This window comes from Vicugna pacos, chromosome 9 (genome assembly GCF_048564905.1).
Source record: "Vicugna pacos chromosome 9, VicPac4, whole genome shotgun sequence".
NCBI lineage: Eukaryota > Metazoa > Chordata > Mammalia > Artiodactyla > Camelidae > Vicugna > Vicugna pacos.
Window position 1 is genome coordinate 8,696,166 of NC_132995.1, and position 26,668 is coordinate 8,722,833.

A 26,668-nucleotide genomic window follows, 5' to 3' on the forward strand; every position below is an offset into this window, starting at 1 on the left:
AGGGACATGGGGTGAGTTGGTAGTGAGGCTGAGGTGAGACCTGCGACACTTGCCTCCCATACTGAGGTCCTTCCACTGCCCCACACTCCCCGAGCCCTGGCCCAGCGATGGATAACTGGGCAGAAAGACGATAAATGCTGACAGCAGCTTCCATTTGCTGGGCTCTTGCCGTGTGCCCCTCCTTTAAGCATTGCTTGAGGGGTGCGTACATGGGCTCCCAGTCCTGAAGACCACCCTGTGGCAGTTCAAAAATACTCTAATTTCCAGACCGGGAAGCTGAGACTCAGAGAAGGAGAGGGACCACCCCAGGCCTCAGAGCTAGGAAGAGGACGAGGCAGGAGTCGAACCCAGGCACATCTGAATCTAAACTCTTAAGAAGGGCTCAGTCAGGATTGCCTACTGGGCCTCCCTCCTGTCTGACCCCTGCTTCCTGTTCTGCCTCCACTGACAGCTTGTACCTGACACTCGGGCTGCCTTCTTCTTCCGAGGTTTCAGGCAGGCTCCCTGAAGATGAGACTTATAAGAGCGTGGAGAGCTAGATGGGGTGGAGTGTCTCCGCCCTGCTGGGCCTGCGGCGGGCTTCCGGCCCAGCCCTGCACAAGACAGAGCGAGAGACAGGTCAGATGCCTTCACCCTCCTCCGACCCAAATCCTGCCTCCAGACAATGCTTCCCAATGGAGTTGGGGGCCAGGGGTCTGCCACAGTCCCCAGACTGACTATACAAATGTCGAAACTGAGGTCCCAGGAGGAGATAGGACTTGTCTGAGGTTGCATACGCAGGCAGCAGAAGTACAGGGCAAAAACTCAGATTTCCCCAGATCCATTACAGGCCTTGGCCAAATGAGAAGGAAGACAGACTCAGCCCTTCTCAAATGCATCCCTGTCTTCCTCTTCCAAACCAATTCTTCCTCCTACCTTCCTCAAGACAGTGGGGTGTCTCCTTAGGAGGCCCAGGGCCTCTCCCTCAGGCCTCTCAGTTCTTCCTCATTAACATCTCCCAAGTTTACCCACTTCTGTCCATATTCTCAGCTACAGTGTTAGACTAGCTTCATCTTCTGCTGTCCAGATCTTTCCTAAAAGCATATTCACTGAACTTCCCAACTGAATGTGGCTTTCCTCTGGCTTCAAGTCCTTCAGTAATTCTTATCTTCTTCTCCTTCCTTAGCTGGGCACTCAAAAGCCCTTTTGAATCTTATCCCTGCCACATCTCTAACCCGTCTTGCCCTGTGCTTATCACACCAATGACAGCAGCAGCCGGCACACAAGTATTAGACGACTGGCATGTCCCAGGCGCTGTGTTACACTCTTGATGTGTATTAACTCATCTCATCCTCACAACAAACCCAGAAAGGAAGTACAAGTATTAGTCTATTTTGCAGCTGAGGGAACAGAGGCACAGAGAGGTTTAGGTCACAGGACGTGTACCTGATTCAGGATCTGGCTCAAGAGTCTGCACCTGTCACCTGGGTGCTACAGAGCTCCTGTGGTCATACACAACTGCTAGCCTATCCCCAGATATTCCACATGTGTCCTCTCATGCCTACAGGCTCTTGCTCACACTGTTTCTTCTGCCTGGCACAGTTTCCTCTTCCCTGTCCTCAAAAGCCCCCCTCCAAGGCCCCTCCCACCACAGTCTTCCCAGACACCCTCCTCCAAGGTCACAGCACCCTGCACATCCCTCTGGCTTTGTCCCATGCCCTGGGCTGTGATTTCCCGGAGGGCCTGGACCCGGCTAAGTCACTCAGTGTCCCTGACAGCCAGGACCATACTTGGCACACAACAGGCCCTGGGAAACGCTGGCTGAACTTACTCACCCCCAAGTCCACCTTCCCCATTGGTGGTGTGGAATTTGAGCAAGGCCTTGGCCACATCGATGCTTCTCTGGAGGTACTGAATGTAGTGCAGGACGTGCAGCAGAATCTCCTTCTGCCCCCGGAAGAGAGACAGGTTTGAGCCCAAGAGCAGGGGTTCAAAATGGATGGGCTTCAGGACCCTGTGCCCCAGCCCAGCAATCCCCTCACTGGCAGAAATGTTTCTGTTCTGCTGTTTAGTCCTCAGTGGGGCCCAGGAACATGGTGGTTCCAGCTAAGGAAATTGAAGCTCAGGGTACTCAAGGAATGTGGTAGGATTACAGAGAGGAAGCAGCAGAGTTGGGATCTGAACCCAGGCTTGCCTGCCTCCTGGTATGGTTGTTGCACACACAATGTTTGACTTCCCACCCCTGGTCCTTGGCATATGCTGAATTCTCTATCTGCAAAACCCTCTTCTTCTCCCCACAGACTCCCTGTCTGACTTCTCCTCCTTTCAGCCTCAGCACAGTGCTTTCCTCTTCCAGAAGCTTCTCCTGCCCCCCTGATCCCTCTCCCCCAGGCTGGGTCAGATATCCCTCCTCAGCACTCTTGTAACACCCAGGGCCTGTTTCCACCCAGGCACTTGCTACACTGTTTTATAATTATCTGTTTAGGTGGCATTCTCCCCCATTGACCTTGAACTAGTTGAGGGTAGAGACTGTAGCTAGTTGATTTCTGGATCCCAAGCACACAGAATCAAGAATTGCTGAAGGAGTGACTCCCACAGTACCAGCAGGCAGCCCCCTTCCAGCCACCAAACACTGACTGAGTTGGTATTGGAGATACCAAGCTAAAAATGTACTACCCACTAAGGGCCACATGGAGGGGTGAGCTAGACATACTTTCATTTGCCTTCATGGAATTTATAATCAGGGAGGGAGACAGACCTTAATAAACTCATAATTTATATGGAATTATTGACCTTGTGATAAGCATTATGAATAAAAGAGTAGAACACAGAGGATTCTGAATTTAGACTTTCTGGGTGTCCAGAAAGGCCTCTGAAGTGGAAGCAGAGGTAGAGGAGTGATCAGAAGATGCTACTCTGCAGGCTTTGAAGGGGTCATGGGCCGAGGACTACAGGCGGCTTCTTCTGTTGGCAAAGGGAGAGGAAGTGGCTGCTCCCTTGGAGCCTCCAAGAGGAACCAAACCTGCTGACTCTCTGACTTCAGTCCAATGGGACTGATTTTGGAGTTCTGACCTCCAGCACTCTGAGAGAATTAATTTGTTTTGTTTTAAGCCACTAAGTGTGTAGTAATTTGTTACAGTAGCAACAGGAAACTAACACAAGCACCTACAACTGAGAGAGATTTAGCAGAGAGAATCAACGGGACCTGGTGATGGATGGGCCAGGGTAGGCAGGGAGAAGGCTAAGGAGAGGGTCAGGCAAATCTCTTACAAACCTCCACTGCTCTGAACCTCTCTGAAAGCAAATAGCACATTCTAGCTGGGATCAGTTATTCCTGCATTCAGATCTTTATCTTCTTGACCAGATTCTGAGTTCCCAGAGGAGGAGGGCTGGGTCTCAAATTTCTCCCCCCACCCCTTGTTGGAAGCATAACAGCTTCTGACATCCAACAGTCTTTCCATACACGGCCGCTGAGTGAATGGATGAGGGGCTGAATGAGAGAAACGAGAGCAAGAAAACATCACACCAGACTTTCACAATCTCTGAGTCTCATATTAAGTTGTTCCTCCTGGGAGCAAGTGTTAGCTCAGTTCTATAAACCTTTATTAAGTAGCCACTGGGGACATCCAGAGAAGCTTTATCTATTCCTAGCTCATGGAGATGGTCCCCACAGGGTCACAAAAGAAGACACTCGGACAGGGAACCAGCATTTATTCAGGCCCTGTCATAGCTATCACGTCATTTTGGCCTCACGGTATCTCTGTGTAGGAGGAGTTATCGTCCCTTGTTTTATAGCTGAGAAACCTGAGGCCCGTGAGGCTGATAACCTGAGTGAGCTGCCTGGGGTTCTCCAGGTGTGGAGCTGGAGGACTCAGATCCACGGCTGTTTGACTCCCAGAATGAGGACCTTTCCCCAGCATCTTGCCAGTTTTTTCCCTCCCAATTCCTCCTGCCTCCTTTGTCAGAAAGAATCCCCCAGGCTTGTAGTCACGGAATCACAGGCTCCTGGAAATTTCCACTCAGAGCAGGACCACTCCCACATCAATGCTGTCACTGGGTGGGTTTCCTATCTAGGTTTCCCAAGACAAGGGAGGTCAACTCGATTACTGATATTTTCAGATCTGCCTCCAAACTCCCCCTCCTCTCCTTCAGCCCTTCTTACCTTGGTGAGTTTCTTGGTACCTGTCCTCAGGGCCACGGGTAGCAACAATGCCAGCTCTTGCAGTTTGCTGGTGTGATTTTTCCTCTGCCTCCTGTTTTGAGGCAAGAGCTGGTTTTGGTTAAGACATCCAAAATGGAATCTGGTATCTGAGCCCCCAGACCACCTGTCTCAGTGTTCCCCACCTCAGAGAAGCTCCACCCTGCACTCCAGGTACCCGAGACAGAATCCTGGGCATACTCTCCCTCAGCCCCTGGCCCAGTCAGTCACCCAGTCTTGCTCACTCCTCCTCCCCTCCCTTTTCTCCATCCCCTGCCTCTGCCGTAGCTCATGTGCTGACATCTTCATAGTTCTCCCAGCCTCCCATCTGGCCGCCTCCAGTCCACATTCTCCACTAGAGTCAGGGTGATCTTTCTGAAACACAGACCTGACCATGGTTTTCTCATCCGTGCAATGGGAATGAGGATATTCATTCAGGCCCAGAGGGTTGTCAACAGGACTAAACACATGAGTTGCCCATTAAGTGCTTCAAACCTCCCAATGCTGGGGGAGAGTATAGCTCAAGTGGTAGAGCATGTGCTTAGCATGCGTGAAGTTCTGGGTTCAATCCCTAGTACTTCCTCTAAAAATAAATAAATAAATAAGTGAAACTAATTACTTTCCCCTGACAACAACAACAAAATTTTAATTAAAAAAAAACCTCCCAATGCCATCCATTATTAAGGATCAAGGTTAAAACCCCTAACATGGCTTATAATCCCCTAGTGTCTGGCCTGGCTGACCATTCTGGTCTCATTTCTTACTTCCTTTGGTTCTCTCCCATCAGCTGACCCTAACTCCCTCCACAGGGTAGGTGAGAGACCTCTGCTAGGGTCCCCCTGCTCCTGTGCTTAGGAATTCCTCTGATCCCTGTACTGGAGTGAGAGCTGAGTTGGGGGGCACCACTGGATCGCTAGCACCCAGAACAGGGTCTGGCATTCCAGGTCTATTTAAGTTCAAGGTGATATTTGACCATATCTGAGAAAAAGGATTTCTTATCAACTAGTCCCTGAGGGTTTACTCTGGGTTTTGCAAAGCACTAACAGAGCCTTCTGTGAAAACACAGAAGTTTCAGGGAAAAAATCTGGAGGGAGAACAAGGGGGGGCTAGGAATCGGAAAATCTTGGCCTCTTCTGTGCAGCAGTCTTGAGTAAGTGTGACCTGGGCTCTGCTCATAGCGGCCTTTGGGAACCGGGAACTCGCTCCCAAGGTTGCCCCTTTTCCTTGCTAGATGGTTCTGGTTTCAGCCGAGTTCTTTCTTCATAGTCTCTAATTTTCACCCACTAATCCCAGCTCTGCCCTCTGGTTCTGTGGGGAATAGGTCAGCTCCAGCCACTTGGGTCCTATTCTGTTTCTCTCAACTGCCAAGTTTACTTCTGCCTTAGGGCCTTTACCATTCCCTCCACCTGAATGTTCTGTTGCCCGGATTTTTGCATGGTTGGTTGCTTCTTTGACATTTAGTGCTTAGCTTAAAGGTAACCTCTCCAGAGAGGCCTTTCCTGATTACCTGATCTAAATAAGCACATCCTTTGTCACACCCCCATGTAATTCACCAGCAAGGGCAGGGAATTTTCGCTCTTATTTATGACTGTATCCTAGATTGATGTAGCTATTAGGCACAATAAGCAGCATCCCTAGGGCTGGTGATACTTTTAGGGGCTCATGAAAATGTTTTAGTTTCTTTTAGAGTCTGAAGAGAAAAAAATTAATATTATCCAACTTGGATTATATTCCTGTTTATACCAATGCAGTTGTAAACTATCCTTTTTAACATGTTTTTAATGGAGGAAGGAGCCCAAGAAGGAAAACTGCCTAGGGCCCATGAAAGTCATTATGTGGCCCTGGCTACATCCTTACCACCTAGAATAATGCCCCGCACTTAGTAGGTGCTCAACGAAAATTTGTTTTGAATCAATGAATGCTCCTTCAGTCTTATCATGGCCTTGCAGTCTTTGAAATGGCAAATGACTCTGATTCCTGGGTTTCCTATTCCCTGAGCTAATCAGTCTAAACACTCCCTAGTTTGTTTATTTTATATAAGCTGGAAGGAGTCTTAATCAAGGGGTAGTCCAAATTTCTCATATTAGCTGTGGGAAAACCAAGGCCTTGACTTTAATTTGCTTTAACAGGTGTAGGAATTTAAGAGGAAGAGCTGCCCCAAAGTGGGACAAAGCAGGGGGCAGTCCCAAGAGACAGCATAGTATTTGGTTATAAACTCCAGCTTTTGAAGCAAACAGATCTGGTTGAAATCCCAGCTCTGCCACTTGCTGTGTCACTTCGGCCAAGTGCTTTCATCTCTCTGAGCCTGTTTATAATTCATTTATAAAATGGAGGTGGCTGGAAAGTTTGATCTTGTCTAGATGTTTAGCACATAGGAAGTGTTAGCTCAAAACAGAGGGTAGACAGTCATTCACTGGAATGATTTTGGGATAAAGGATGTTGGAGAATAGGGTGGAGGTATTGTATTGGATGGCTGTTGTTGATAAAAACTGTTGGTTTTGGTTTGACCAACATCCAATCCCTCCTTTTCTGGTAATAGTTTCCTTTGGGGAATGACCCCTCCGCCGCTCTCAGTCCATGTTTCAGAGAGGCTGATCCCAACCTCCCTTCCACTGGGGAGCACCAAACCAAGGTCTAGCGAAGAAGTCAAGTGATTGGTACAGGACGGGGTTCATAACCCAGGCTTGGCTAATCAGAGTCAGTGGATCCTGGAAAGAGACTCTCTCTGCTGGGATGGTCAAGTTGGCAGGACATGGAACTGGAGCTGCTGGGAGCCATCTTGCCCTCACGAATGGAGAGCCAACCCAGACAACAGCAGAGCAAGAGAGGCAGATTCCTGGCCATCTCATTTAACCCTCCACCTGGAACGAACCAAGCCTCATGCCCCTGAACTTTTTGTTTAAAGGCTCCAGTAAATCCCCTTTCATGCTTAAGCCAGTTTTAGCTAGGTTTATGTTAATTACAATTAAGAGTCTTTATTAATACAATGACCCCCACATCTAGAAAAAGGGGAAAGAGAATGCATTGTTGGTGACCTCTGGGATTCCAGAAGGAATAGGCAAGTGAGAGAGGCATTCTTCATTTTCTTCATGTGCTCCTTCTGAGCACAGTACCTAAGTAGAGAACCTGAACAAAGCAGGCACTTATTTTTGGAGTTAATGAATGAAGAGATCGGTGGATGGAAAGTCATTGGGGAAGACAATGGGGGATAGGATGAACTCTGGCTCTTTTCTTTACCCAGACTTTGGAGGTAGGGAGAAATCTGATCCAACCTCAATCTGATAGGAAAATCACCTCTATGAGATTCCTGACAGTTGGTAGTTGCTTAATGGTGGAATGAATAGGTGAATAAAAGAAAGGAAGGAAGGGCATGTAAGAAACTCAGAATGTCAAAACCTTCAAGGGCTTAGAGATGATCTTTGTCAACCACCTCAGAATTCTCTCATCTTGAAATGGCAGTAATATTCAAACCTACTTCCTCCGTGGAATTGTTGTAAGGATTAAAGGATGTCATACAAACAAAAGGCTTAGCAAAAAGCCTGGCAAGTTAGTAAATGCTCAGTAAACATTACTGTTATTATTATTCAACCAGAGTGGCTGGAGATGTAAGGAAGATGGGCCAGGGGGAATGCTTACCTGTCACTGAGACTCAGGGAACTGGCTCTGGGCCGTTCAGGGGAGCATAGGTATTTGCTGGAACCCCACATCTGCAAAGAGGGAAAAAGAAAGAATTATTAGTAACCTCTGGGATTCCAGGAGGAATGCAGTGTGACAGGCAGCCTCATTTTCCCCATGGTGATCCTTTGAGCACTCAGAGGTCCCAAAATAAGTCCCCAGGCCCCATAAATACAGGCCAAGAGACCAAATTAAAATACCAAAACTCTATGAATTCTAGATTGTAAATTTGGGCCCCTAAGTCATGATCCACACCTAAAACTAAAAGCAATAAATTCTCAAACTTTGACTTCAGAACTTCAGTTTTAACAGTGAGATGTAAGACTCTGTAATGGGGACCAGAACTGAAAACCATGGCTTGAGATCTCTAAACTGTGATATTAAGACACTAAAACTGACTTTAAACTCCCAAAGTGAGGACATAGAACCCTAAAAGAGCCCTTCCCAGACCTAAAAACCCTAAACTCTAATACTGAGATACTCTAGACCCCCCTAAACTATTACCTTCTGATCTTCAAATATGAGCCTAATCCCACATATCAAGATTACAGACCATAAACCTTAATACTGAGGACCCAATTCCTAAAGTAAGAAATCTAAGCCCCTCAAAGCAAAACTGAGCCCCCTAAATTGACCTCAGATCCTAAAATAAAGACCTCTAGACCCCAAAACTGTCACTTCAGACCCTCAAGTTGTGACCCCAACTCTAAAACCGAGATCTCACAGGTGAGTTTCACTCTGAGACTCAAACTCTTAAACTGAAGCCTCATACTCAATATGGGGGACTCCGGGCCCTAACACTTAATTCTCAAAGTTCCAAATTGTGACTCCAGGCCCTAAATCTCATACCTCCTACCCTACATTGAGATTCTAGACCTTAAATCTATACTAAGGCTTCAGTCCTCCCCAGTTCGACCTCAGATCCCCAAAATGATACTCCAGACTTCAAGCTGGGATCTCCAATTCCAATGGGAAAGCTTCCAGTCACAAAACCTAAGACCTTCAGATTTCCAAAACTAGTTCTGTCCAAACACAAATCCCAAGTCCCTAGATTCTAACTTGTGACCCTCAGCACCACTATTCAGAGACTTCATATTTCAAACTTGAGTCTGGATTCCAAAACCTATGCCCTGCCTCAGACCCAAACTCCGGCTCTGCTGCCCAGGTCCTGCCTCCACTACAGCCCCGGCACCCAAGGCATACCCGCCCTCCTGTCCCCCTGAAACTCCCAGAGGGTGGCCACGACCACAAAGTGTTGCTCCTGGGTAGACCCCAGGCTCCCTTCTGGTCAGCTAGTCCCCCGCCCCTTTTCCCTCAGCTTCCAGCACCCGCCTCAGGAAGTGCAAAATGGCGTGAGGCCCCCTTTCTGGTTTTGCGCCAGCCCCACACTTCGAAGCCGGATCAGACAGCGTCTCGCGCTGGTCCCGGGAGAATGGCCGCGCGTGAGCCCAGGCTGGCCTCGGCCACTACGTTCCCAACCCAAGCGTGAGGTGGGCGCAAATCCCCTTTGGCGCGAGGCTCCTGCTCAAGGCCTGAGGAGGAGAGCAACAGGGAGCTTTTGAGGCCAGGCCACGCCCCCACCAGTTCCCGCCAGGGCGTGCTGGGCACGAGACTGGAGAGGAGAAACGGCAGGGTGCAATGGCCTGCGCACGCGCGCCCGGGAAATGTTCCCTGTCTTCTACACAGCGCGAGCCTGGCCTCGCGCCTCCTGACACAGCCTTTGCTGTTGCGCGCCAAAGTTCCGACCAATCAGCGCTCACTCAGTTGCCCGCCTTTTCGGTAGGCACGCCCCACATGGCCACGCCCCCCGGCGACCAGGTCCAGGACCAAAGGAGCCTAAAGGGAGGCGGGGTCTCCCTAACTGCCAACTCTCAGGGAGAAAGAGATCTGACCAGTTTCCCAATTTGCTCTCTGGTGTCTCATTTCCACATTTTCCCTTTACCACATGTCTAATGAGGGCCTAATGTGTGCCAAGCACCATGCTGGAAGTTGGGAATTTAACTGAAGTCTTACCTGTGCATAGGCTGTGAGAACTCCAGTGAGGCTGAGGCTGCACTGAAGAGCCACAAACTGAGAAAAGGTGCAAAGAGGAGGGCCATTGGAGTTGGGCCTGAGTAGCAGTTCCCCCTTGTGAAGCTGTTATGTCCCTTTATGTAGCAAACTCTCCATTTTATAAAGTTCACTCTCATGGCCCATGAGGAGGATGTGCAGGAAAATATAGCTTAAGGAGAGGTAATCTAGCAATCTGGTGGAGAGTAGAGACCCTGGTGTCCCACACATTTAAGTTCAAATCACTTTCTTGCTGTGTTGCCATGGAGAAAACCTCAAGCTCTTTCTGCCTTAATTTTTATAAATTTGGGGTAATTCTTACTAGGGTTCTCTGCAGAGTGGCATATAATTACCATACAATAAATATTTACTCAGCACTTATTTACACTGTTTTGGGTGCTTGAACAAGATACTCAAAGGTGCTTGTCCTCGTGGAGCATCTGTCTAACTATGATGTGTGCAAATTCCTAGTGCATGGAGATTTCCTCCCTCCTAAGGCTTAAAGTCCTTATTTGTGAATTAGGGGGTGGTGGTCAGAAAACCAGGGAGGAAATGGATGGGAAAGTGAAAAAGTACAGGCACTGTTAATTATTATGCTAATCAGTTTAAGTAAATCGATAAACTTGCTCTTTCCCAACTCTCCACCCCTCACAAACGCCCTTTTGCAATATTCTCAATTCCTTTTCCAAGAGCCCCGGACAAAGATGGAGGAAGCTGGACTCCAACTCCCAGCACGCCTGGCGGGGGCGCTCTCTGCGCCTGCGCTGCCAGGCGCCCTCTCTGCCCCCCTGGGAGTTAGAGTCGTTCTTTGACTCAGCCCGCCCAGTTTGCGTCCTTCCCCACCTCCAAGCTTGACCGTGCTGCCTTCTGGGAGATGTAGTCCATGGCTGCCCAGACTCCAATTCCCAGCGGGCTTCGGGGCGGGAACCCGGAAGGGGAGGCTGGAGAGGAGCGAGTGGGGGAAACCCGCGTAGCCGAGGGAGCTGCAGCGCGCGGAGATGGTGAGAACCCCGAGCGGGGGCCGGGGGCGCTTGAGAACCGAGGCGGGGGTTCGGGACCTGGTGGCGAGAGGGAAGAGGCAGTGGCTAAAGAAGGGGCTGGATGAGGGGAGGTCGCTCGGGGGAGGGGATTGGGAGAAATGGGAGTCGGAGGGAATAGTAGAAGAATGGGGGCTGGGGATGGGTCTTGAAGGTGGGGAGAGAGTCGAGCTTTGGGATTGATTATAAGGGAGCTCAGAGCTGGGGAAAGGAGTCCCGAGTTGGAGAAGGGGCTGGGCGTCCAGGCAGAGGCCCTTAAGGGGGCAATTTCGAGAGGTATAGCCTGGGGGATGTGGAAAGGCATAGGAGTCAGTGCTAGATGAATGAGGGAGTCTAGAGGCTCCAAGGGAGAAGCCAGCTGTGGATGCTGTGGTTTGGAGCCTCTGGGTCGGATTGAGGGCAAGAGGGCAAACTGAGATGATGGAAGAGAGAGATCAGTGGTAGAGTGGTGTGTAAGTTAGGATCCAGGACTGTGGGTAGGGTGGGGAGCAAGAGATTAGGGGCCTGCATATGGCAATAGTTTGCTTAGTCCAGCCAGAGACTCCCGATAAACTGGGCAGTCACAGAACTGTAGGATAATATGGCCAGAAGGGGCCATAGAGACCTTTTACACTTTCATTTCTCCAGTGGGATTTAGAAAAGTGTAGTGGTTTATGTGCATGGACAGTTCAACATTCAGATCTTTTCTTCTGCCACTCCTTTATGACCTGGGCAAGTGTCCCCTCTCTGACACTGAGTGCCCTTATCTGTATTGTGGGAACAACATGCCACTGAGAAGAGAGGAGGCTCTACAAGGTCGTCATCCTGGCTGGCAGTAAGTCCTTAGTCTCAGAGCTGTTGGTGGGAAATTCCCTACTCCAGGAATGTGACTAGGTCACAGGTGCTAATGGATTCCCTCCTTTTCAGTCCAGCCCCAGGGGTGTTTTCTCAAAACTTGGCACACCCCAGCTTTGAAGCATGCAGGGTTTCCCCACAGTCAATTCCAGCTAAAACTTACTGTTTAGAAAGTGCCCGGCCCTGTTCTCAGCTGTTTGTATGTATTAACTCATTTAAGTCTGACAACATCCCTAAGTTGTAGGTGCTGTTATTATCTCCATTCCACAGAAAGGAAGCAGAGGCACAGAGAAGTTCAGCAACTTTCCCAAGGTCATCCAGCATTAAATGGTAGACTCAGGATTTAAGCTGAGGAATCCTGGCTCAGAATCTGTGCTCTCACCACGGTAATTTAGCCCCCTCTCCTCGTGCTGAACTACAATATTATGAGTAGGGCGGAGACTTGAGAACTGAAGCAGTCTTCAGTTTGAATTTTAGTTCTGCCATGTACTTGCTGTGAGACCTTAGGCAAGTCTTTTTGCCACTCTTTAACTATAAAATGGGAGCAGGAACCATAGGAAGGTTAGAGGGTTCACGGAGGTAAGCATGTAAAGTGCTTGGATAAGTGCTTGATACATGTGAGTTGTCATTCTTTTGAATGGAAAATGAGAAACTCAGACCTGAGGGAAAAGGCAGTAGTGAGGGACTAGTGAGGGAGACATCAGCCAGACTGCCTCCTTTCCTTCTCTCCCAGGTTGCTCCCACATCCTGAATCTTCTGGTCCCCTACTCTCTCCCTTTGGGCTGCCAAGTCCAAGGGTGACTCCTCAAGGGGATGGTCAGAAACTCAATCGGTCCGCATTCCCATTCCCAGCCAAATATAAATAATTCACTTGCCAGGGCCCAGCCTGGCCCAACTCCAAGTGTTTCAGCAAATAGGAAATATTTCTAACAACTGTGTGTCCCCCCCCCCCCTTTTTGGTCATTAGGACCTCACTGGGCAGTTTGGCAACTTTGTAAGTCATTTTGAAACAATTTGGTTCATTTGTTGTGAGGTCTCCTGAGTTTATCCCATAAGTTCTCTGACTCTGATAGGAAAGCTTCAGGTTAAAAGCACTGGCATCAGAGAGGCGCTGGCCCGCATCTCCATCTCAGGTGCTGTGTTTCCTTGGCCAAGTTGCATTCCCACTCTGGGCCTCAGTTTTCTCATATGTGAAATGGGTTCACTTTCCAAACATGAGACCCTTGTAAGGAGTTGACGAGAAAACATGTATAAAATGCCAAGTGCATATTAAGCTCTTAATAAGTGTGTGGTCTTTTGGTTAATTTTATTCTTTCAAGAAAAGTGTATTGAGCATGTGCTCTGGAAACAGAACACCCAGTTTTGAATCCTGGCTCCATCACCCACCAGCTGTGTGACTTTGGGGAAGTCACTTAACCCCTCTGGACCTCAGTCTCCTCTTCTGGAAAATGAGGGTTCATCCTTTGAGTAGTCCACAGTGTTGACAGAGCACCTTCTATGTGCCAGGTCTTGTACCAAGTGCAGGCTGACACCCTGCCCTTGGGAAGCTTTCTGTTGTCACAACACTGGGGCAGCCTTGCAGCTCTGGTGGCATTTGTGCTCACTTTTTGGTTTGGGTTTCTCTGTCACTGATTCATTTTCAGCCGCTCATGCCAGCTTTGCCTGCTTGTCATTGCTTTGCTGGATTTTTAACATTTTTCCTCCAATTCTCAGTGGAATTATCTGAAAACCTATTGGTTTGAGGAAAAGTTGCAAACCTCTAACTTGTCCCTGTTCCTGTTTGTCACATCTGGGTGCCCCGGGGTGATGTGACACTTTTTTCCCCTCTTTTCCTTTGTTTGTCTTAGAAAATGTATCTGCTTTCCAAGTTATTCTGCCTTTTCTTAAAATCTTAAATGTGTTTTCAGCCTGTGCTTGTCTGAAGCTTACTCATACAAAATGATATTTTTACCATTTCTAACGGTATATTTCTAGCAGCTCTGGTAAACTGAATTATTCCTAAAAACACAGGTTTTCTAAAACACTTGGCTTGTCACCTGCTCTGTGATGCTGTCCTGACCCCTCAGTTAAGATCATAAACCCTGCCTTAAACCCCGATCCCTCTTTCTTGCTCTATGTCTTTCCCTGTAGCACCTTGAAATTTACTATATATTTATTGTCCCCTCTCCCTAGTCCATGAGGACAAGAATTTCTGTCTCCTGGACCCTGCAGATCCCTGATGCCCAGAACAGTGCCTGGCACACAGTAGCTGGTCTGTAAATTCTGTTTAATTACTAGGTGAGACCTAATACCCAACAATAACAAAGGAATGACTGTTGAATGAGAATTGATTATTGTGAGGGACTAGGATCGGTCTAATTTCAGAATGTGAAATAAAGAGGGAAGAAGCATTTGGCTCAGCTGGTGATCTTCAGTAGTCTCACCTATTTTTTTCCTTTTTAAATTTCATTTGCTGGTTTTGTTTGTTTGTTTGGTGGGGGGGTAATTAGGTTTATTTATTTACTTATTTTAATGGAAGTACTGGGGATTGGACCCAGGACCTCGTGTATGGTAGGCACGCGCTCTACCACTGAGCTGTACCCTCCCCCGCTAGTAGTCCCACCTTTTCTTAATAATCCCAGCACCTGCGTATGGAACCTCTCCTTGGCGCCTAGGTGGCACTGAGTGCTCTACTGGGTTGATCTCAGTGAATTGTCAGCCAGCTCATGGATGGGCACTGTTATTATCTGTGTTTTACAGTGGGGGAAACTGAGGCATGGAGGGTTAAGGACCCTGCCTATGGTAACTCACACCCAAAAACTAGGGAAGCTGGGGTGCTCGCAGGCCCTGCCTGGATTCTGTTTGTGCCCTGGACCTCTACATCCTGAGGATTTGGATAAGTCCTACCATCCAGGAGCTATTAATTGGAAAGGAAAGCTTGGGAAGGGGAGAGAAACCAGCAGACCCTGAGTCCAACCATCCAATAAAGGAGTATAGATGGATCAGGAATGTGGAAAAAGTGGTAGTGGGGGGTGCAGGGTGGAGAGAGTGGAGGGAAGAAAGGGCAGGACCAGGAGCAGAGTCCTGGGGTCCTGCCACTGATGCCTGTGTGACTGTTGGCAGGTGCATTCCCTGGGCATTGTTCTGTGCCCAGCCTGGGCTGGCATGACCCTGACCCCCAACTCAGGGATGGAGGCACCCCAGGGTGGGGAAAGGGGCAGGTATCACCTGAGTCAGCGTTGGGGTCAGGCATCTGCCTTTTTTTTTTTAATCATTTTTTTCCTTCTTTCTTTGGTTTATTCTGTGGTTGATACTGTTTCCAGCTTCTTAAGCTGCATGCTTAGCTTGTTCATGGTCAGCCTTTCTCCTTTCTCTGCGCATCCATGGGGGCAGGGGCTCCCTAGACCTGCTACACAGCTCTCCTCCTCGGAGCTCCCCTTGCCTTCATCTGGGGACTTCTTTTGCCCATCTTCTGGGCTTGATTTTACTTCCTTGATCTGATAGCTTTCTAAGGGTTCATGGACATGTTTTTTTGTTTGTCTGTTTTGCTTTGCAGACTTGCACCTCTCATGGAAGGGTTTTAGGCAGGGGAGTGATATGGTCTGATGTGTGTTTGGAAAGATCACTCTGGCTACCATAGAAAGGATGAAGCAGGAAGAGCTAAACCAGGCCAGTGAGCCAAGTGCAGAGGCTGGAGCAGCTACGCCTTTGAGGAGAGGTCCCAGCCTTCCAGAAGTCCAGAGGATGGAGGGGAGAGAGGCCCACACCCAGGTCATTGTCATTGAGGAATGACAGGTGCTCCAAGAGGAGGCCTCAGGAGCAAGAGAGCCTATGTAGCTTAGGAGGGTACCAGGACAGCTCCTGGAGAAGAGGCATCCTGCCTTGGTCCTAGGAGCACGATTTCCACCAGTGGACTTGGCTGGAGCCAACTAGTTTTTTACAAGAGGTCCCCAGTAGCCACTGTGCAGAAGGCAGACAACATGGCATCCTTAGGGGTTTGTTCAAACACGTACTGCACATCTGCAATGTGCCAGGGCTTTACTTCTCAAACTTAAACGAATCTCCCAGAGATCTTGTTGAAGTGCATGTTCTGATTCAGTAGGTGTACCGCAGAACCCAAGATTGCATTTCTAACACGATCCCAAGAGCTGCTGCCCCAGGACCACACTGATAGTAGACAACTGCTAGGCGTTGTTCCAAAAGCTAGAGGTATGGCAGTGAGAAAAAAAAAAACAACAGACAAAAATATCAGCCCTGGGGGAGCTTTGTTTTACTGAGGGGAGCCGACCATAAACTTTATAAACAAAGTTTATAGTGTATTAGATAGTAATGTGTGCTAAGGAGCAAAATAAATCAGGGAATGACAGTGTCTGTGACAGAAGCTGCAGTGTTAGATTAAGGAAGGTCTTATGAAGGTGATCTCTGAGCAAAACCTGGAGGAGGTGAGTGGGTGAGCCCTGTGGATACCTGGGGAGGAGTATTCTAGGCAGGGGGAACAGAGAGTGCAAAGGCCTGGAGGACTGAACAAGATGATCCAGGAAAAGTACCCCATAGACTCAGTGAATGAGCTGCTTGCACTTTGGAGTCAGCCAGCCTCTTTGATTCAAAGCCCTGCCCCAAAACCATGTCCGATAACAATCACTTAGCCATTCTCTGCCTCCACTTCTGAATCTTTGAAATGAAGTGAAACATTGTGAGAATGAAATGAGTTAATATTTGTAAAGCACTGAGAGCAAAGCCCGGCTCCCAGCTAGTGCTCCAGTGTTAACTGCTGCTGTGATCCTCATTTTCTCTGTAATATATTCATGTTGGCCATGATTGTTTATTTGGATGCCTGCCCCCTTTCCCATGAGCTCTTCCTGGTGAGCTCAGTGTCATCTCTGTGTCCTCAGCACCCAACCCAGGGCCAGCACACAGGAGGACCTCTGAATGGCAGATGAGGGATGTAAAACTGGATTCTCTAATTGTTGGGGGCATTCCGGCAAGAGTGCTGATTGTGTGGTTCAGGTCCTTACTGATTTTATCTTTTCAACCAATTATTAGGGACAAATATATTCAGGTTTGCCATTACAGTTGTAGATTTGCCAAACTGTGTTGTTCTGTTGTTTTTGGCTTTATCTATTTTGAGGGCACAGTATTAGGAGCATATATGTTGAGAATTTTTGTGTACAATGGGTCAGTTTGTTTTGTCACCATCTCTGTCCCTAATAATACATTTTGCTTTTGTTAGTTATTATTTTTTTAAGTGGCAGTGTCAGTCCTCTACTTGTCTCGTAGTTCATATTTGCCTGGTCAGTCTTTTTCCATTTTTTAGTTTTTAGTCTCTCTGGCTTGTGATGTTTTACAATAAAGGATCTTCACGGAGCATTCTCTGAAAGCTGACTTAGTGTCGGGCCTTGTGCCGGGCTCAGTGTGTGGGAAGTTAGAAAATTCTGCCCCAGTGACCTCGGACACAGATGGAAAAGCTGGGTGTGAAACAGAGTTTACACTGCCAGGCCTCATGGAGTTTAGGACATGGAACCTCAGGGAAGGGAGCTTTGATCCATTCAGTCCCATGCTGGGCAGTGTTGCTGGGGTCACCGTGATGACCATGATAGCTCTGGCCCTTCCTCCCTCCCCTCCTCCCAGGGGTTCACTAACCATTGGAGAAGACAGATCCATTCCTAGACAGTGATGACTCTTAAGTGGGCAAAGCTGGGACTTGGGAACCCAGAGGCCCCCGTCTGGGCAGGTGGGAGGTTTCCAGGAAGCAAGCTCAGGGAAGACCTCTCTGTTAAAGATATAGGCCTGTTAAAGTTACATTTGCACAAAGACCCAAGTTACATAAGGCACTCAGCCATATAGAGATCTGGGGAAAAGCATTCCAAAAACCACAGAAGGGAAGAGCTTGGTGACTCTGAGGAACAGACAGCAAGGGGGCCAGTGTGGGAGCCCAGAGGTGAAGCCTGACCCAGCCTGGCTGTTTAGCTTCTTGGAGGAGGAGATAGCTGAGCTGAGACCCTAGAGGATATATAGTTCAGCAGCAATCTACAATCATTCCCTGGGTTCATATCCCTACTCCAAGTCACACCTGTTATGTGTGACCTTGAGCTAGTTAGGCAACCTGTCCTGCCTCAGTTTCTTCATCTATATAATGGAGGTAATAGCGCCTACTGAGGATGAGACAGGGCCCTGGTATTCTGACTACTTTGTGTGCCAGATCAGGTGCTTCCCTGGGCCCCCAGGGGGGGTGTGGAAAAGTCGGAAGGGAGGAAGCTGGACTGGTGGAGTAGCTGGGCCTTTTCCCGAGGGGACGGGGAAGTCATGGGAGGTTCTGAGCAAGGTAGGGACAAGGTCAGGTTTATACTTTAAGAAGACCTGGCTATGGTGTGCATAATGATCGGTAGCAGGCAAGGTTGGTGCAGGGTGTTGAAGATGGACAGATACCAGCAGTGGAGCCATCTTTGGGTGTCTCTTGAGTTCCCTTGGCACTGGAAGGATCTAGGCCTGTGTTGTTCAATAGAAATATAAAGTGAGCCTTACATGTAATTTATTTATTTTTTACATGTAATTTAAAATCTTCTAGGGAGGGTATAGCTCAGTGGTTAGAGTACAGGCTTAGCATGCACAAGGTCCTGGGTTCAATCCCCAGCACCTCCATTAAAATAACTAAATAAATAAACCTAATTATCTCCCCCTACCAAAAAATTAATGAATAAAATCATCTAGTAGTCATATTTAAAAAGCCAAAAGAGAGGAAGTTAAACATTTTAATTGAACTCAAGTATATCCTAAAAATTATCATTTTAACAGTTAATCAATATTTTAAAACCATTATTGAGATATTTCATATTCTTATCTTGTGCTAAATCTGAGTCATATTTGAGGCGCCTGGTTGGAAGGGCGGGACAGAGAGGCCCTTTTGGCCACACGGCTTGGGCCTTGAATGCCAGGCCCAGAGGCTTAGACTCAGTGCCTCCGGAGCCGTTGCAGGGTTATGCTCGTTTGTTTTTCAGGGTGAGGTGATCCCGCTGCCCAATCCCCACCCCACCCCGCCCCAGCAGTAAATCTCGGCTCTTAAGATTCCCTACCAAAGCTAGGCATTTGTAGATCTTTCGGCCCCCTTCCTTCCGTCCTGCAGCCTCAATCCCTGAACTGCTTGGCCCTTTAACTCTCAGCTATCAATCAGAGTTCCTGTTTAGAGGGAACGTCGTATTAAACCTTTCCTTTGTAAGGCCTTGGGCCTCTGTCCTGGCCTTGTTCCTCCGTTTAGCAGGAAGTTGGGAATTGTTCTACGCTCCCTTGCATTCGGCCGTTTCCACACCCACCTCGTCACCTCCCGCCTACTCCTCCCTCTTTCGAAGTTGGGCCCCTTCGCCAAGGCCTTCCTTATATGGGCACGGCCCCGAACGGCCGCCGCTCATTGGCTGGGGGCGTCACGCGCACGTCTGTCAACAAAGGGGCGGAGGGAAAGTAGTCGGGTGCCCGCCTGCGCGGCTGCAGGGGGAAAGGAGCGAGGGGGCGGGCCATTTCTTCCCCTGCACACGCTTGTGCACTGCCCTCTTCTCCCGCTGCCCGCAGTGGGGTTGGGGGTGCTTTGGGGGCGTGTCTAAGTTTCGAGGGTCGCCTAAGGGGTTGGCGGGTTACAAATTTTGCATTTAAGCGATATTTGGAGGGCTTGGGGAAGTTTTTGCGTGGGTGTGGGGGTACTCTGGGGTTCCCTTGAATTTAGGGGGCACTTTGGGACTTGGATTTGGGTTCTTTTGTAGTGTGGAAAGTTCGGTTGTGTTGTAGGGGGTCTCCTTTGTGGTTTGGGGTGTTTGGTGGGCATAGGATTTGGGGAGCCACGGAGACTTAGAAGCAGAGTCCAAGGGTACCAATCCGGACCCCCAGTGGTGGGCTTTTGGCTCCCTTGACTTCCTGCCTGTCTGACTCCCGACGGGATTCAACCTTCTGTGCCTCACGTGGAAACAGGGGCTAATAACACTACCTGCTTCATAGAGACGGAGGAGGATTAGCAGGAATTGTTAGAACAGTACCTAGTAAGCTCCCAGTGAGCGTGCAATAAGCTCTCGCCTCTTTATTAAGATTTGCGACATTTCTTTGGGAGTATTTGGGAGGTTCTTTTGAATTTGAGAAATATACGGCTTGGGATTAGTTTTGTGCATTAGGGAGCTTTTATGTTTTAGTGAGTTACTTTGTGGTTGGGGGGCTTCTGTGGAATTAGGGAATAGATGTGGAGGTTTGGAAAGAGTTTGAGGAGAGTATTTCAGGAAACTGGTCTTTTGGGGCATCTGTGAAGTTGGGAAATTGCTGTTGTTGAGTTCTTGGTAGGCATGGGATCTGTGAGGGGTTCGTTGAGATTGAGGCTTTCTGTGCTGGAAGGGATATTTTTAGGTTTGCAAGTTTAACATAGCATTTGAAAGGGTCTAGATATTTTGGGGTATTTGGGGTCTGAATATATTTGCATCTATAGAGAATGAATGGCCTTTGCTGTGCTAACTTTTATTCCTGGACATTAAGATATGTTGGTGGTTGGTAAACTTGGCCATGTATAGGTTTTAGGGGCTGTGTGGTGATTTTTTTTTTCTTTTAGCAAGAAAGTGGGATTTTAGCAGGGCCTATAAGTAGGGGTAGGTGGGATTAGGGGTTGTTGGGGCAAGGGTTTTTAGGATTAGGACTCTTCTGTTTCTGGTGTCTCTGTGTATTTGGAGGCTGTCTAGATCTTGAGTGGTGTTTCCAGGGCCATGAAGTGAACTCCAGGGGTGTTAGTTGTGTCTGTGGTATTGCCTGAATTTAGAGAAACAGTATATACTGCAGGGGTGAGCAAACTTTTTCCATAAAGGGCTACATGATAAGTATTTTAGGCTTTGCAGGCCTGTATGTCCTCTTGTTGCAACTACTCAGCTCTACCATTGTAGCATGAAAGCTGTCATAAACAAATGAACATGTTTCAATAAAATTTTATTTGCAGAGACAGGCAGTGGGTCAGATTTGGCCTATGGCTCAAAGTAGTATGACCAGGAGTCAGCAAACTGCTTTTGCTGGTCAGTAAGCAAGCGGAAGGTTCAGTGTTTGAAGGATATTTTGGTATTAATATGTCTCGAGGGAGATGGGCCAGGGAAGGATTGAGACTGTGGGATTGAGACTGTTGGTCCTGCGGTGGAACGTGGTCATGTTGGACTCATTAGCAGAACTGCCTCCAGGTTAGGTCTTGTACACAAAGTCATTGCAAAATAAAATGGTCCTTATGACAGGCCCTAAATTGGAAACTCTAGAAACTAAGTTTGAGGGCCTGGTTTTGTGTGATATAAGTCTTCCCCACTCTGAGCCTCAAACTCGGCCAGTTGTGAGCAACTTGAGGTATCTAGACCAGAACAGGCCTTCTCATACTATGGGTCTGTGGCTGTGCTTAAGGAAATTACCTGCACAATCTCATGCAAGCGTGTGCATTTTTCTGGATGAGGATACACAGCTTGAAGAGATCCTCAAGGAACCTCATGATCCGGACAAAATGAAGAACTGAATTCTTAAGGGCTGGTCTGGCTCTGACCTCAGATTTTCTTTCCCCACCCAGCCCACCTCATTCCTTCCTCTGTGGGCTCAGGTTGCCACAGCTGTGGGCAGGGCTGGGAATTCTTGTCTTTTCAGGAACTTGTTACTGGGTGAGCAAATAGAAAATGGGGGAGCTATCTGTCAGTTGATCCTTTCACTTCTGTTTCAAGGTTATGGCAGCAGGAAGCCTCTGGATTGTGAGTGAAACCAGTCAGGCAGCAGAGGTTGGAGCAAGCTGCCAACTCCAGTCACACCCTGGGTTTTACAAGAGCAAGTCTCATCCCCTCTGCCGCCTTCCATTTTGCTCATTGTGCCAGGGAGGTGGGACTAGGTTTTGGTTTTTTTTTTTAATTTAATGGAGGTACTGGAGATTGAACCCAAGACCCCGTGCATGCTAAGCACAAACTCTACTACTGAGCTGTATCTACCCCCCTGGAAGGAGAGGTTGAGGTGAGGGGGATATAGGGAGGGCAGGCTATTCCCCAGCTCCCCTACCGCCTCTTCCCTGTCTCCAGGTGGCCTGTGGATTCTCCCACCACCATCCAGGTCCTGAGATGTGGTGAATCACAGCCTGTCTGCCACCATTTCCCCAGAATGGACCGAGGTAGCCTTCTGCCCTTCCAGCTGTGGTGCCCCCGGCCCTTTGGCACCTACTCCCAGAACCAGCCTCGGCCACCTTCCGCAGCCCTCAAGCCGTCAGCCTGCCCGGAGCCAGGCAACGGGGCGGAGCCAGACCATGGGCCTGCCCACTCAGAGAACACACCTCCAGCCTTGGCCACAGAGGCTCCTGCCTCCCAGCCTGGTCCACTTCTTTCAGCAGCAGCTGCTGGCGATGAGGGTCGAGTCTTGCTGGACACATGGTATGTTATCAAGCCCGGGAATACAAAGGAGAAGGTGGCCTTCTTTGTGGCCCACCAGTGTGGTGGGGGCAGCCGAGCCAGCTCCATGAAGGTCAAGGGGCACTGGGGCAGTGACAGCTCCAAGGCCAAGCGGAGGAGACGCTGTCTTGAGCCTACAAAGGCTCCACCAGACCCAGGGGGACAGGAGGGGCCCCCTGCTGCTGAGGGGGCCCCAGCTTCAGCCAGCGAGGATGTGGACCTGCTCTCTGTGGCCGAGATGGTGGCCCTGGTGGAACAGCGGGCCGCCCTGGCCCTTCAGAACTACCCACGCCCCAGCACCCCAGCGCCTGTGGTCTTTGTGTCGGCTGAGCAGGGTGGACCTGCCAAGGGGCTGGGGTCGGAGCGGCGGGCTGGTGGCGGGGACTGCAGCCGTGTAGCTGAGGCGGTGGCCCACTTTGAGGCCCAGCGGGACAACCCTCCAGCCAAGGGCCTCCGCAAGGAGGAGCGGCCTGGACCAGGCCCTGGGGAAGTGCGCATCGCCTTCCGGATCTCCAATGGCCGAGAGCCCCGGACACCAGATGGCAGCTTGCCCAATGGGAGCGGGGGCCGACCGGGTTGTGCCTACCCTGGCAGCCCAGGTCCTGGGGCCCGGGCCAAGGACAAGATCACCTGCGACCTATACCAGCTTATCAGCCCCTCTCGGGATGCCCTCCCCAGCAACGTGGAGTTCCTGCTGGCCAGGGCAGATGAAGCCAGCGAGGGTGAGACCCCAGCCCCTGCCAGGCCTGAGGACACTCCCCCGGCGCCCCCTCCACCCCCTGCCCGGGACTGTGGAGCATCTGGCTTCCACGTGGACGTGGTGGTAACAGGTGTGGTGGACGAGTGCATCTTCTTTGGCAAGGACGGCACCAAAAACGTGAAAGAGGAGACGGTGTGCCTGACTGTCAGCCCCGAGGAGCCACCCCCACCTGGCCAGCTCTTCTTCCTCCAGTCCCGTGGGCCAGATGGGCCGCCCGAGCCACCCCCAGCGGACTCGCCGGCCACCGCGCCAGGCCCGGACGATGCTGAGGGGACGGCGGACACCTCCCTGTGCCGCCTGTACCGGCACGTGTCTCATGACTTCCTGGAGATCCGCTTCAAGATCCAGCGGTTGCTGGAGCCCCGACAGTACATGCTGCTGCTGCCTGAGCACGTGTTGGTCAAGATCTTCAGCTTCCTGCCCACGCGGGCCCTGGCGGCCCTCAAGTGCACCTGCCACCACTTCAAGGGTATCATTGAGGCGTTCGGCGTGCGGGCCACAGACTCACGCTGGAGCCGCGACCCACTCTACCGCGATGACCCTTGCAAGCAGTGCCGCAAGAGATACGAAAAGGGCGATGTGTCGCTCTGCCGCTGGCACCCCAAGCCCTACCACCACGACCTGCCTTATGGACGTTCCTACTGGATGTGCTGCCGCCGAGCTGATCGCGAGACGCCCGGCTGCTGCCTGGGGCTGCACGATAACAACTGGGTGCTGCCCTGCAATGGGCCGGGTGGGGGCGGGGGCCGGGCCGGCCGGGAGGAAGGGAGGTGAAGCCGGGGGAGGGGGGGGGAAGAGCCCACCATGCCCACCCCCACCCCCTCCTGCTGGGAGCCGAGGGTCAGGACTGGGTGGCCAGCCCATACCCCCAGTCCGGGCAGCGTTGAGCCCCACTCCAGAACTGAGGTGGGTTCAGGGCGATGACCCAGGAAAACACTTGGCTTGACCCCTACTGGTTTTCTACTCTTGAGACCCTCAAGTAGGGTAGGTTGTTTTTTTTTTTAATCAGCATCTCAATTTCTTCTCCATTCAGCCCCATTGCCCTCCCTGCCACTCCCCATGCCCCAGGGACCCACCAGCAGGGAGCAGACGGCAGCTAATTTTCGTACTACTTAAGGGTTCCCCCATTCTGGCCCCCTTACTTTCCCTCCCCCAGTTCTTGGTCTCAGGAGCTGTTTTTTCCCCAAGAGGCTGCAGCACCCACGGTTGGTTCCTCTCCTGAAACCTACTCCACCAGGGCTCACCTCTTTAGGAATCCGGGGGCTGGCAGATCACGAATCAGATTTGGCACTTTTCCTGGCAGCCTGTCATTTCTAGACGTCTCCCCCATGAAAACACAAATCCATTTTCTCCTTAACCTCAAGCTGCCTGTCTCTCTGCTTCCCCTAACGGGGGAGAGGGAGAAAAAAGTTGAAAATTGAAGTATGAAAAGTCCCCTCCTCCCAATATGTAAGCTGTTGCCATCACTACCCCCCTCCTCGCCCCACAAAAAAAGCTGTGAAGCCTTTTGCCTCGCTCTTGACAGCGTGGGGGGGGCCGGTGGGCAGGGACCGTGGGTTTGAATTTCTGGGTTGTTTTTCCTTCCGCTCTGGATACTTGTTCAGGTGTTGCTGGGGGAGGTCTCGCCACCCTCAGCCACAGGTGTTTCTTTAGAATCCTTTGGTCAACCAAGACCTTGATTTTCAGGCAGTTTCATTGGGGGGTCATTTTGTTTGTTCTTTTTGGGGTTTTTTTGGGTGGGGGTTTGGGGTTTTTGTTTTTTTTTTTGGTTTTGGTTTTTCATCCTTGTGGTTCTGGAAAGCTTCTAACGTGTGGCATCTGGCCAATTTTGAATTGGTCCTTTGTATAAAATCAATATTTATAAGGTTGGGCCCAGACTGGTTTGTGTGTTGTTCATGGAGGGGGTTGGGGAGAGAAGGGAGTCATGATGAGATGGAAAAAGTTGAGAGAGAAGGATCTTTAGCCAAGTCCGTCAGCCTGAGATTATTTTTGACTCTTCATCTGTGTCAGTTTGGATTTGGAAATCTCAAAATAGTAGAAGCTTAAACAAGATAGTTTTGATTTCTATAGAAACCCAGTCAGTGTTGGGCATTATGGTGGCCCTGAAGGCATTGGGAACCCAAGCTTCTTCTAGCTCGTTATTTCATCATTCTTTGGCTGTGGCCTCATCCTCATGGTCCAAGATGGCTGCTAGAGCTCCACCCATCACCATTTTATAGAAAGTTCCCTTCCTTCCGGTTGTACTACCCTATACTTCTATACACACCTCCCAGGTCAGAACTTTAGGCACATGGAAGGACTGCAAAGGAGACTGGGAAATGCAGTCTTTTAGCCAGGTGCATTATGCCCAACAAAAAACTCTTATTAAAGATCCCTGTAATTGAAGCTTTAAAATATTCAGTTAATTATTTACTAAAAGAAGAGGGGAAAATGGATATTGAGTGGTGGCTAATAGTCCCTGACATTCTTATCAAGGAATCAGAATTTTCAAGGAGACAAAGGTATATCATGGTAGTTACTTAATACTTAGATTTTAGAATCAAAGAGACCTAGGTTTGAATCTTGGCTTGATTTTGTGGGACTTCAGTTTCCTATGGAGGGAAGGCCAGATTATTTAGACTCTCCTGCAGAAAACAGGAAGTTAAAAAATCTTAAAAGCATCAAATAGCTAATAAAGTACAGTTAAGGACATATACTAAGCCAGAAATTTAAGGGAAAGGTCCATGAGGCCCTGAAGCCACTTCGGATCTGAGGACACTTGCTGATGTGAACAAACTTGGATTCCCTATTTGCAGCCTTACTGGGACAAGCAGGCAGAAGTCAAGGCCAAAGCCTGTCCAAGGGGAGAAATCTAATAGGAGCTGAGATCCCACCGAACTATACACTCAGATAAGGCTGACCCAGAAGACTGCAGAGAGGACGTTTTAAACACTGAGGGGAGCACAGGACTAAGAGAAAGAAAGCAAAAAATGGACCTTGAGAATTTGTGGCCACAGGCTGGTCCTTGGCTTGGGTTTGTGTCCCAGGGTACTTCTAGCTGAGATGTCTGGCAGAAACCAACAAATCCTCTGGTAGAAAGAGCTATTATCTCGAATCCCCACCAATAATTTTTTAGACAGTGAGTGGTAACAGTCAAGTAACAAAACACCCATGGAAATAAAGCAGCATGAGCGAGATCCAGCAGAGGCAACAGAGCAAAAACACTCACAAAGACTTCAGGCGGTGGAACTGTCAGCCACAGATTAGAAGGGGAAAAAAAGAGCTTGGAAATAACTGCAGGGAAACCAGACCTAAATAACGGCCTAGCGGAAATGAAAGGAAAAAACCCACAGATGGACAATAGCCCAAAGTCAAAACTCAATGTGCTGGGCTAAACAACAAATTAGACACAACAAATAAGAGACAAAGATTTATTGAACTAGAGCTGGGTCTGGAAAGTAGCACAGAGAGAGAGAGGAAAAAAAAAAAGAATGTTTATGGAGGATAGAGGAAGTCTAACACATTGAACTGGCATTCTAGAATCCGAAGAGAGAATGGTGTAATGACAATATTCAAAGACACGATGGTTACAAATTCCAGCCAGGTAAAAGTCCAGTGAGCCCAGCGAGTCCTAGGCAAGATAAATAAAGAGACAAATAATCTAGACATGCTGGGAAAGTGTCCAGCTGTGATCGTCCGTAATTGATTTCTCTGCAGCTCAGTTTCTTGATCTGACAAATGAGAATACTGACAATTCCTCAAAAGG

At 49.3% G+C, this 26,668-nt stretch overlaps 2 protein-coding genes across 4 annotated transcripts in view; one reads left to right on the forward strand and one right to left on the reverse strand.

Moving 5' to 3' along the window:
- MEIOSIN (meiosis initiator) overlaps positions 1–9,459 on the reverse strand; it is a 17,101-nt gene extending 7,642 nt beyond the window's left edge. For 2 of the 3 annotated variants that reach the window (XM_072966834.1, XM_072966832.1), the window contains exons 1-5: positions 9,185–9,459; positions 7,814–7,884; positions 4,142–4,232; positions 1,815–1,926; positions 459–593 (exon numbers count right to left, since the gene is read on the reverse strand). In XM_072966834.1, the coding sequence (XP_072822935.1) occupies positions 459–593; positions 1,815–1,926; positions 4,142–4,232; positions 7,814–7,884 (409 nt within the window). In that variant the 5' untranslated portion in view covers positions 9,185–9,459. The remainder of the gene's footprint in view (positions 1–458; positions 594–1,814; positions 1,927–4,141; positions 4,233–7,813; positions 7,885–9,184) is intronic. The other variant, XM_072966835.1, reaches the window with a different exon arrangement.
- A 1,982-nt stretch (positions 9,460–11,441) lies between these two features.
- Positions 11,442–24,791, forward strand: FBXO46 (F-box protein 46). The gene is made up of 2 exons (XM_072966836.1): positions 11,442–11,752; positions 21,801–24,791. Exons 1-2 carry the CDS (start codon positions 11,592–11,594, stop codon positions 23,695–23,697), a joined length of 2,058 nt encoding a protein of 685 aa, XP_072822937.1. The 5' UTR covers positions 11,442–11,591; the 3' UTR covers positions 23,698–24,791.
- The last annotated feature ends 1,877 nt before the right edge of the window (positions 24,792–26,668 follow it).